At 47.1% G+C, this 12,633-nt stretch overlaps 1 protein-coding gene across 1 annotated transcript; it reads left to right on the top strand.

The window, feature by feature from the left end:
• Window positions 1-206: 206 nt before the first annotated feature.
• LOC123141353 (urease accessory protein D) lies at window positions 207-3,224 on the top strand. Its single transcript, XM_044560525.1, has 8 exons — window positions 207-421; window positions 499-564; window positions 678-752; window positions 1,463-1,507; window positions 1,610-1,843; window positions 1,957-2,039; window positions 2,577-2,745; window positions 2,849-3,224. Exons 1-8 carry the CDS (start codon window positions 260-262, stop codon window positions 2,966-2,968), a joined length of 954 nt encoding a protein of 317 aa, XP_044416460.1. The 5' UTR covers window positions 207-259; the 3' UTR covers window positions 2,969-3,224.
• The last annotated feature ends 9,409 nt before the right edge of the window (window positions 3,225-12,633 follow it).

Raw genomic sequence — 12,633 nt, 5'->3', positions numbered from 1 at the left:
GCATTAAAAAAATCAAATTCATGGTTTTATACTTTTATATAGTAAATTTAAGTTTTGAAATATATGTACGGAGAACGTTTTCAAAAATACGAAAAAAAGGAATGAATACAAAAACATAGAAAAAACTTAGCTGGAGGAAGCAACTTGGGTCGGCCTATTAGTAGCAAGGCCTGAGGCGAGACGCTACAAACCTGCTCCCTCAACGGCCCAAACTTCGATTTTGTGGGTTGACTCGTCTGACAGGGCCTCTGCCTGGGGAATGGAATTGGTGGCGGTCGCCGACGGAGGGCCGGCGACGGCGGCCGAGGCGACGCCGACGCCGACGCCGACGGGCGTGGTGCGGGTGGAGAAGGTGAGGGGAAGGTCGGCGGTCACCCGGTGCTTCGCCAAGTATCCGCTCAAGATCATCGTCCCCTCCAAGGTACCTACCTCCTCTGCCGCTCGCTCGCTCAGAGAGGAGGTAGATTGGCTCGCGCTACTAACTTCACCATGTGGCAGGTGGGCCCCGCCTCCTCCGGCGCCGTCTGGCTCTACGTCCTCACCTATGGCGGTGGCATCGTCTCCGTGAGCCTTCTCTCCGATTCCATTATCCTCTTCTCGGTAGACCAATTGGCACCTGCAGACAGGAGGGGAGCCAAGTGCTGGCTCTTCCCTGAGAATGCGTTCTGTTCATGCAGGGGGATAAGATCTCCTGCGCGGTGACAGTCGGTGACGGGTGCACGGCGGCGATGACGACGCAGGCCTCCACCAAGGTAATTCTACTTGTTTTATTTCAGGTTGTCAACTGAACTGAAGACTCGGTAGATTCGTCAGGCGCAGTAGGCGATGCCCGGCAATGCACATCTTAATATGCAGTAGTAGTACTTCGTATAACTTTTTTTCGAGAAAACGCAAATGGCTTTTGCGTTTCATTGCATTGGAAAGAAATGGGAATTTACATCCTCCTAGGAGGTAGTTTTACACAGCCAAGAGGGCCTCAGTGGACATCCCAGGATGGTGGCAAAACGACCCTGAGCCCTTGAGCTCCGGCCTTTGCCCAACATCGGGTCTCGTCTTTAATCCTGTCTACCAGCTCATTCAGCGAAGGCCTCACATGGTCGAAAACACACGCGTTCCTATGCTTCCAAACCATCCACGGTACCAAGAGCGCCACAGATTTGAACGCCTTGCGAAGTGCTGGCGGTGTCAATTCCTTTGCGCGCAGCCACCAATCCATGAGCGAGCCGTCGTGCTCGGGCTTCCCCGCAAAGAAGTATGTATAACTTCGTGGTGTTAAGTTATTTATCAATGTAGGAAACTGGCTACTGTTTACAAGACAAATTAACAAAAAATTCTTGGTATGGTTAGCAGTTTGCGAAATGCTTCAGTTCTTGGTATGGTTAGCAGTTGCCAATTTTGAACTTTAAAAGCTAATTCCCCAGCAAGTCTCTGTTTGTTTCCTAATCGCCAAGTACATGTGTAGGTTTACAAGGCTGTGGGTTCAAAATGTTCTGAGCAGGTACTAGAGGTAATGTTTCTTTATAAGGAAATTGATACATCTTGGCCCTCAATTTCTAAGGTGACTGCTTCAATTCTTACAAATATAACAATAATTTGTTACATGCAGTAGGCAACAGTTGGAAAAGATGCACTGCTTGCAGTTATTCCAGATCCTGTAACCTGCTTCTCAACCGCTCGATATTACCAGAAGCAAGTGTTTCACGTATCTGGGGATTCAAACTTGGTCATTGTAGATTGGTTTACAAGTGGCCGGTATGAGAGTGGAGAAAAATGGGACTTCAATTCCTACAAGAGTGTTAACCACATTCTTTTGGAAGAGTATCAGCCTCTGTTTATTGACTCGGTGTGAACTTGTGCCTTTCTCCTTGCATGTGCCAGATTAAGTTATATTCATCTCCGTTTGAATCGTTACTTAACCTCAACATCATGCAATGATACCTTTTCATGCCTGAACAGGTTCTATTGGAACAGGGCTCAGATTGTACTATTGCTGAGCGGATGCAGGAATATAACGTCGTTGCGATGGTTGTATTATTGGGGTAAGTTCATCAGGCAGTGATACGTATATTTCTATTTGACCTCTACAGATATGACAATTAGAAGAATAGCTTGTGAACTGCCTAGTTAAGTTTAACAAAGTATTAGGCAAGAGTCAGTTGGAGGCTGCACTGAAAGGCATGAATGTACAATTATGCATATATCAGTTCAGCCAATGAGCACTACTTTCTTCTCCAGTCATCATTGTGATCTGATACAAAAACTAACAGTATAGCATACAACAGATGTCCTTTTGCTTGTCGTTTCTTTTTCTACTGGGCCAGAGGTTCCCTGACTTAGTGTTTGGCAATTGTTACACTGTAGAGCTGCACCTGGTTCCTAGTAGGTCAAGTCAAGGCTATTGGTACTCCAAGTTAACATAAAATTTGCTAATGCTCTTCTAAAGAAACATAAATGTACTAGTTCTCAGTAATCATGTTCTGTCAGTTTTTTTGGATCCTGTGAAATTGTGGAACATGTCCCTACTGGGAGCCTGGCTGCCTGAATGTGAACCATGTTGCTCAGGATTCCCTTTGCAGGCCAAAGTTGAAGCACATACAAGATCAGATGCAAGACGAAGTAAAGAACATGATGTCTGTACAACTGCATCCTCCCACCTCCGGTGGAGGCCGCTATGCCGCAAGGCCACAGGCCCTACACCCCCAGAGCCCCCCACTCGTTGCCTCTTGCAGCCCATTCAGTCGCATGGTTAGCTGCCGCTCCTTTCTTCCTGAAGTATTAGAACCACAGCTAATTGCGCGTGCTTGGCTCGACAGAACACGTGACAACATGTGCTTTTTGGTTGCTGCAGGGGACTGGCATGGTCGCTCGGATAGTGGCGGTGAGCACTGAGTCCGTATACACCTTCCTGAGACATCATCTGGCAGCGCTTGAACCGTTCCTTGGCGTCACCCCTTATTCTTCGTCATGAAGCTAGCAAGCAGCAAGCAGCTGCTGAGAGTCACCGGATCATGAAACATCGGTGCAGATGAATAATGGAGCCGTAAATCGCTGAGGCAGACACAGCTAACGCTGCGGCGTCCATCTTACCTGGGCCAATTTCAGGGCCAGGCTGTGTAAATGGTTGGTTGGTTGGGCCAATTCATGTTAACTGGGCCTTATTAGTTTGTGCAATTTAGGGCCCAAAATATAAGTGTTTCTGTTGCTAAAAAAAGTTGTTTCTTACACTCTTTCTTGGCGTGTTATCATCACTACGGATTTTGAAAAAAAAAATCATAACTGCAAAGTTGTCATGGACTGAATTCAAGGCGATGTGATTACAAACATGAACTTGGATGGGCTGCATGCATCGCCCAGATGCGTCGGCAAAACTCCGGCGGGCCATCAGTCCAGAGAAAGGGAGGGAGGGAGGTGGCTGGACGGCGACGAATGATGGGGCGAAGGGAAGGGAGGAGACCAGCGGTCAAAGCGACGGTACAATGATAGTGGAGCGGTGGGGGTTCTGAATCCTCCCGGGCCTGGACTGGGAGACGGTGCCGGCGCTGCCTCCCGTTTCCCTGCAGCCTCACTCAAGTCCGTCCATCGGAGCCCCACCCAGCCCGTTGCGCCTCGTCGTGGATGGACCCCGGCCTTTTGTTTTGTTCCCCCCAGCTTTTCTCCTCCCATCATTGGGCCTTTCTCTGCACCGTCACTAACTGAGCAGTGACATTATTGCCTCAAACAAACAAACAAAAAACTAAGCAATGGCACCTCAATTATGATGGCTGGGGCCTGAGGCGTAGTTGTTGTGATTTCATTTCAAAAGAAAGACGACCAACCGTGCGATCCTGGGTCACGGATTCTGCTGCATCGATCACACGTTATTTCGTGTGAGTTTGTGTAGGTGGTGAGCGTAAAGTGCATGGGGCAGGGGAGACATGGTCGTGCACTGCTCCAAGAACCGGCGCCAGTTTGGGATGGTCCAGGCACGGCAGGCAGGGGCCGGCCAATGCTTGCTACGCCGTTGCGCTTGCGCGGGCGTATCACCTTGTGGATTGTGGCCGGTGGTCCTCGATCTGAACGAACAATGCGCTTGGGAAAGGCTGCAGGGGCCTGTTTCCCTTGGGGCTCACACACGTCCTCACACCAAATTCATATACTAAAATACAAATCAAGAAGTTCATTTGGTTAGACGTGTGCAAATTTTCTTCAGAACTGCAGTCTCTTTTTATTTTTTTAAATAAACAGAATCCTTCAGTGTTGATGCTGGCATGTGTGGGTAATTATTATTACCAGGGTATCCCGTTAAAAAATTATTATTACTAGGGTAGAGGTCGCTGCATGTGGTAAAGCTGACATGCATGAGAGCGTAGGAGGAGGGAGAAAGACGATGGACTGATGAGGCCACCAACGGAGCAGGATGGATGGACGGGACAGGAGGGGGGGTTGCGTGTTTGTCTGCTCATCGTCTTACACTTGCTGGATAGATAGATTCCGCAGGCTTCAAGAGGTGGTGGTGGAGGAGGAGAAGGTAGTGTTGCAACACATCAATCATTCTAGCTGGGCCTCCCTCCTTGGGGTTGGTTATTGCTAGTTATCGCTGCTTCTCCAGGATTGGCAAAGAAATAGGAAACATAATGTCCAAAGACCACTTTGTTGCTTCCTGTACCATGCAAGCAAGAGCGCAGCCGCAAAATACACACACAAAACAGTGGCAACTAACAGGTGGGACCAAGGGAGTGGACATGTGGGGACGTGCTTATTAATCTTTGCGTGCGAAAACTTACCGCCAATTTGAACTCGTTGACCTAACACGTCTTGAAGCAAAAATGCTAAACGTACGGATTGTGTTTACAGGAAGTTACCGACCAACCCTTCTCTCCACCCTGATTTTCAGGGTGGGGCCCGCCTCATCTAATCACCAATTAAAACAGCCCACCTCAGCCTTGCCTCTAAAAGTCGTGTAAAACATCCGTAGTTGTAGCAAAGCCGCGTCTTGAAGTTGGAAGGCGATTCCAAAATTCCAGCATGATAGAGCATATAAACACATTATTGTGCTTCTCTTCTTAGAGTTAGTATACAAGGTTGTGCATATTTTAAAATATTAATGCTTACAAAAATATTCACTTCGGACGATTACGTGCCCCGATTTGACAAGGGCATGGTGAGAATTGAACCCATTTGTATGTCCTTGACCCTCGTTTGTATATATATAGAACGTCTCTCGTTTGGCTAGATAGCTAGTGCCGGTGTCGCCATAAACGACAAAAAAAACTCCTATTGACAAGGAACCAGTGTATACAAACTTCATATTCGAGATCCTTTTGTTCATATTAGTACCATTTGTCGTGACATGCAGAGGGAACAATGCATGTAGCATATCCGCACATTCCAGCTACTTGTCGGCACGACCACCCCTATTGTACGACTGTGAACGGTGTTCCAGAAAGCCCGACACGTATGTGCTCCTCGCACGTGCGATGGCGTGCAAGTACACCGACCGATCCAACAGTTGCGCGAACAACTGTAATTTGTCGTCCGCGAATACATTGGCACGGCGAAAGCAAAAGCCCTCGGAGGGTCACAACTGTAAAGTGGTGAAACAATGTATCATGTTGTGGAACAGGAGCTTTTGTGGGTGCATTGCTACACATGAATCGACTTGCCAAGTCACATGTCGACCCGGGAGCTGGGCCACATTGATCCCCCGTTGTTTGGACCGGAGAGGCACAGTATACTCCTAGGCGGTACAAAGGCATGCAATAGTGGCCATAGTTTGATGAGACTCAACATAGTTTTGGCGCCAGCTCATGTGCACAGCACAATAATGGAGAATTTGAATTGTTGCCTTTTGCCCCGTTAACTCGGTGGCTAGGAATCTTAGGATACGGGCAAGAGCACACGTCCGTAGATCTATAGATAGAGGAGATGTGGCCATGGCAAGGAGACATGAGGTGCAGTTGTATGCAGAAAAAGCTCCCCCATCATCCCAAGTCGGAGTATGCAGCCCTAGATCAGTGAGCTCCTCTGACTTGTGTCGCCGAAAAGTGGGTCACTCCACTATTTCTCACGTTGCGATATTGTTTCAATAAAAATTTACGCATCCATGCATGCACATCCATGTCTTAACTTTCTTGCAAATGGCTTGCAAGGAGTAGGAACACCAAGGAGGTATTGCATGCGAGAATGGACGGGGGATCTGACTACAAAGGTGGCGCATCGGAGCGGTTTTTAGATTTTGGTGGGCTTCCCCGGCAGTCTGGCTCGGTGGATCCGTACGTGCCTGTGGTCTCCCGAGTCACACGTACGCCGGACCAGGACCATGCACGTACATATGGCGTGCCATGGCATGGCACGGCTCCTCCAGGCATCATGCGTCCGGCCGGGTCGATCGACTCGACTCGGGTCGTCCATGCATCCCGGCCGACACAAGCTCATGGCTCCTGGTCCAATCCGTGCACCACCACACACCCCTGGACCCTGGCTCTGGCCGCATCTACGTACGTGCATGCATGCATGCTGCCGAACATAACTTGGTGCTCTTTGGTTGCTAGCTAGCTCTTGATCCGCACTAGCTAGGTCGCTGTCACGACCAGGTCAAACACCAAACCGGTTATTTTATGTTTTCCTGCATGCATGCAAATGCAATACATGTCGACGGATCATTTGCGTACGCTGTACCAATCAAACTTTGCAGGATCAGATCTCAATAGTACGAGGTACCATACCACAATGCTTCTTTTTTTCGAGAATGAGGTACCACAATGCTAATCAACGTAGTACGTCGTGCGTGGCTTCAGATATATATACGCGTGGCGCCCGCTAAGGCCTGCGTACACATGGGCCGCCTGCGGTGGTAACGTGCATGGCAGGCCAGGGATCGTGGCCGGCCTCGTGCATGCATGCAGCGATGGGATGTGTACATATAAAAACGTACGTACTCCCTCCGTTTCAAAATATAAGTTTTTTCTAGAGATTTCACTTTAAAATATGTCTACATACATCCGTATGTTATAGACCATTTGAAATGTTTAAAAAGACTTATATTTCGGAACGGAGGAAGTATGTATGTTCGCCGTCCAGTACCCACTACTAGAAAACTGAGCTTTGGTCATAGGGCAATATGAGCATTGGTCCCGGTTCGTACGGCCAGGGGCCTGCCGGGCCTCGTGGGGGCATTGGTCCTGGTTCGTTCGGACCCTTTGGTCCCGGTTGGTGGGACAAACCGGGACCAATGGGCCACGCTCCTGGCCCACCACCCTTTAGTCCCGGTTCATACCACAAACCGGGACTAAAGGGCTGGTCCTAGTTGCGGCCAGTGTTTAGTCCCACCTCGCCAACCGAAGGGCGCTCACACCAGTTTATAAGCCCGTCCCTCTCTGCCTTGTTGAGCTCCTCTTAAAGTGAAAATAGATGCCCTTATACAGGGAATTTGACCTAAATTCACAGTAAATTTCATAGAAATTTATTATGAATTTAGGTTGAATTTCCTCTATAAGCGCATCTATGTTCATTTTTTTATAGTAAATAAAATAAATAAAAATAATAAACCTTAATAAAATAAACTATAGTAACTAAAATAAATAAACCTTAATAAACTAAATAAAAATAGCAGCAGTAAAATAAATAAAAATAGCAGCAGTAAAATAAATAAAAATAAAATAATTAAAGTAAAATACATAAGTAATTAGAAATAAAATAAATAAGTTTTTTGTTGTAAGTAGAAACAAAACAAAACAAATAAAGCAAAAGAGAAAACAAAAAACAAAGAAAAAAATTATGCCACCTACTGGGCCACCACGGCCTGAATACGACTTGAAACCCATCCGTGGGCCAGGATTCAGGCCCGCAGAAGGCCCAGTAGGCCCCACAGGCAAAGAGAACGGTTAGGCCCGAAAGCCTGCAGTTGAGAGGAGCTCGAGAGGGTGGGCGCAGCAGCGCTTATAAACCACTCTCGAGCCCTCTCAACTAGCGAGGTGGGACTATACTTTTGACGCGGGGCAGCACAAGGCCTTTGGTTCCGGTTGGTGCCACCAACCGGGACTAAAGGGTGTCATTGGTCCCGGTTCGTGGCACCAACCGGGACCAAAGGCCTTTAGTCCCGGTTGGTGCTACGAACCGGGACCAAAGAGTTCCCTATATATACCCCATCGCCACAGCAGAGCACTCCACAGTGCTCTTTTTTTTCTGGCCGGCGAGGGGAGGGCATTTGGGTGCTCTAGCTCACCTCCTATGCACATGAGGTGTTCGATGAAATGTCTGAGCCACACTAGTTAATCTTTCTCCTCTCGAAACTCGACCTCCGAGCTCCATTTTCCCCGAGATTTGTCTAGGTTTAGCGGTCCGTCACGTCCCATCCCCGTCTTCACCGCCGTCGATCGCCCGCGTCGATCTCGTCGCCAGCACCACCGTGGTGAGCCTCTTGTTCTTATCTTCTTTCTGAAAGGAAAAAAATTCTTACTTTAGATAGTTACTTGTCTAATTTTGTTACTTTTATTATTCCTTCTTATTACATAGTGCGATGGTTTTGGTATCCGCCCCCGTCGGCCCTCGTCCTGTCTATGATTCGGATGTGGTATATATTATCTTTTTATAACTATTTGGTTTATTTATTGTTTATGACAAATATACCGACCAACGTGACATAGATTTTATTTATCTAGGAGGTGGTTGAACCGGAAATTCTAAGCGACCCTATTGTCGAGAGGTTAAATTTAGTTGAAGAAGAAAACAATTACTTGAAGAAAAAAATTAAAAAAATTGAGGAGGAGAAGATGATATTGGAGTTGCATGTTGCGGATGTCGTCGATGATCACAAGATCAAGATGGATGCAATGCGCTTGAAGATTAGAAAGATTAGAAAATATGCCATTCATACCGAGGCTTGGTATCATTATGCCGTTGGATCAATTGTTACCTTGGTTGCGATTATGATCGCATTTGTTTTCACATTGAAATGTTTTACATAGTTTCAATGTATGGTTTAATTAATTAGATGCTCTGGAGAGCTATATATATGTTGTTAGATGAGAACTATGTATGTACTTTGGTTTTAATGTGATGATGAACTTCTATTAATTTGGTCACTTAATTATCTATTCATGATGTTCTGTAATGGTTTTTGACACACTTAATTATATATAATGCACGCAGATGAACCGGCAATGGATGTAAGGTGACAGACACACCTCCGAGTACATTAAGGGCGTGCATGATTTTCTCGAAGTGGCTGAGGCAAACAAGCAGAATGGTTTTATGTGTTGTCCATGCCCTATATGTGGGAATACGAAGTCTTACTCTAACCGGAAAATCCTTCACACCCACCTGCTTTACAAGGGTTTCATGCCACACTATAATGTTTGGACGAGGCACGGAGAAATAGGGGTTATGATGGAAGACGACGAAGAAGAAGAGGACGATGACAACTATGTGCCCCCTGAATACGGTGATGCTACAACGGGGGAAGCTGCTGAAGATCAAGAGGAACCAGACGATGTGCCCAATGATGCTGCAAGGGGGGAAGCTGCTGAAGATCAAGAGGAACCAGTGCCCGATGATGATGATCTCCGCCGGGTCATTGTCGATGCAAGGACGCAATGCAAAAGTCAAAAGGAGAAGCTGAAGTTCGATCGCATGTTAGAGGATCACAAAAAAGGGTTGTACCCCAATTGCGAAGATGGCAACACAAAGCTCGGTACCGTACTGGAATTGCTGCAGTGGAAGGCAGAGAATGCTGTGCCTGACAAAGGATTTGAGAAGCTATTGAAAATATTGAAGAAGAAGCTTCCAAAGGATAACGAATTGCCCGACAGTACATACGCAGCAAAGAAGGTCGTATGCCCTCTAGGATTGGAGGTGCAGAAGATACATGCATGCCCTAATGACTGCATCCTCTACCGCGGTGCGTACAAGGATCTGAACGCATGCCCGGTATGCGGTGCATTGCGGTATATGATCAGACGAGATGACCCTGGTGATGTTGACGGCGAGCCCCCCAGGAAGAGGGTTCCTGCGAAGGTGATGTGGTATGCTCCTATAATACCACGGTTGAAACGTCTGTTCAGAAACGAAGAGCATGCCAAGTTGATGCGATGGCACAGTGAGGACCGTAAGAAAGACGGGAAGTTGAGAGCACCCGCTGACGGGTCGCAGTGGAGAAAAATCGAGAGAAAGTACTGGGCTGAGTTTGCAGCTGACCCAAGGAACGTATGGTTTGGTTTAAGCACGGATGGCATTAATCCTTTCGGGGAGCAGAGCAGCAATCACAACACCTGGCCCGTGACTCTATGTATGTATAACCTTCCTCCTTGGATGTGCATGAAGCGGAAGTTCATTATGATGCCAGTTCTCATCCAAGGCCCTAAGCAACCCGGCAACGACATTGATGTGTACCTAAGGCCATTAGTTGAAGAACTTTTACAGCTGTGGAATGGAAACGGTGTACGTACGTGGGATGAGCACAAACAGGAGGAATTTAACCTGCACGCGTTGCTGTTTGTAACCATCAACGATTGGCCCGCTCTCAGTAACCTTTCAGGACAGACAAACAAGGGATACCACGCATGCATGCACTGTTTAGATGACACTGAAAGTATATACCTGGACAAATGCAGGAAGAATGTGTACCTGGGCCATCGTGGATTTCTTCCGACCAACCATCAATGTCGAAAGAAAGGCAAGCATTTCAAAGGCGAGGCAGATCACCGGAAGAAGCCCGCCATGCGTACCGGTGATCACGTACTTGCTATGGTCAATGATTTACACGTAATCTTTGGAAAGGGTCCCGGCGGACTAGCTGTTCCGAATGACGCTGAGGGACACACACCCATGTGGAAGAAGAAATCTATATTTTGGGACCTACCCTACTGGAAAGAGCTAGATGTCCGCTCTTCAATCAACGTGATGCACGTGACGAAGAACCTTTGCGTGAACCTGCTAGGCTTCTTGGGCGTGTATGGGAAGACAAAAGATACACCTGAGGCACGGGAGGACCTGCAACGTTTGCACGAAAAAGATGGCATGCCTCCGAAGCAGTATGAAGGTCCTGCCAGCTACGCTCTTACGAAAGAAGAGAAAGAAATCTTCTTTGAATGCCTGCTCAGTATGAAGGTCCCGACTGGCTTCTCGTCGAATATAAAGGGAATAATAAATATGCCAGAGAAAAAGTTCCAGAACCTAAAGTCTCATGACTGCCACGTGATTATGACGCAACTGCTTCCGGTTGCATTGAGGGGGCTTCTACCGGAAAATGTCCGATTAGCCATTGTGAAGCTATGTGCATTCCTCAATGCAATCTCTCAGAAGGTGATCGATCCAGAAATCATACCAAGGCTAAGGAGTGATGTGGCGCAATGTCTTGTCAGTTTCGAGCTGGTGTTCCCACCATCCTTCTTCAATATTATGACGCACGTCCTAGTTCATCTAGTCGACGAGATTGTCATTCTGGGGCCCGTATTTCTACACAATATGTTCCCCTTTGAGAGGTTCATGGGAGTCCTAAAGAAATATGTCCGTAACCGCGCTAGGCCAGAAGGAAGCATCTCCATGGGCCATCAAACAGAGGATGTCATTGGGTTTTGTGTTGACTTCATTCCTGGCCTTAAGAAGATAGGTCTCCCTAAATCGCGGTATGAGGGGAGACTGACTGGAAAAGGCACGCTTGGAGGGGACTCAATAATATGCAGGGACGGATATTCTTGGTCTCAAGCACACTACACAGTTCTACAGAACTCTACCTTGGTGACCCCGTATGTCGATGAACACAAGAACAGTCTCCGCTCCAAACACCCGGAGCAGTGTGACAACTGGATTACATGTGAACACATCAGGACTTTCAGCAGTTGGTTGGAAACACGTCTCAGAGGTGACACCTCTGTTTGTGATGAGTTGTACTCGTTGTCCAGGGGACCATCTTCGACTGTATTGACTTACAAAGGATACGAGATAAATGGGAATACATTTTACACGATCGCCCAAGATCAAAAGAGCACCAACCAAAACAGCGGTGTTCGCTTTGATGCAGCAACCGAGAGGGGAAAGGACACATATTATGGTTACATAATGGACATATGGGAACTTGACTACGGACATGATTTTAAGGTCCCTTTGTTTAAGTGCAAATGGGTCAATCTGTCAGGAGGCGGGGTACAGGTAGACCCACAGTACGGAATGACAACAGTGGATCTGAACAATCTTGGGTACACTGACGAACCGTTCGTCCTAGCCAATGATGTGGCACAGGTTATCTATGTGAAGGACATGTCTACCAGACCGAGAAAAAGAAAAGATAAGGAAGCGAATACATCATACGATGAGCCAAAGCGCCACATAGTTCTTTCAGGAAAAAGGGACATTGTAGGAGTGGAGGGCAAGACAGACATGTCTGAAGATTATGAAAAGTTTCATGAAATTCCTCCCTTCAAAGTCAAGGCTGACCCAAGCATCCTGATAAACGATGAAGATTATCCATGGTTACGGCGCAATAAGCAAATGACACAAGCGAAGAAAAAGTGAAGACTTTCTCCCGCAACTATTATGATGATACCATGCCAACTTTGTAACAGACGAGTATGATACCATTGTCTGTTTTGTACACGAAGTGCATCTAGTTTTTGCCGTAACCCTCTCAACTTTCTTGCACATTCTATGTGGATGAAA

The sequence above is a fragment of the Triticum aestivum genome, chromosome 6D (assembly GCF_018294505.1).
Source record: "Triticum aestivum cultivar Chinese Spring chromosome 6D, IWGSC CS RefSeq v2.1, whole genome shotgun sequence".
Classification (NCBI taxonomy): Eukaryota; Viridiplantae; Streptophyta; class Magnoliopsida; order Poales; family Poaceae; genus Triticum; species Triticum aestivum.
Note: the sequence above shows the minus strand (reverse complement) of the source record. Positions and strands in the feature narration are given on the sequence as shown.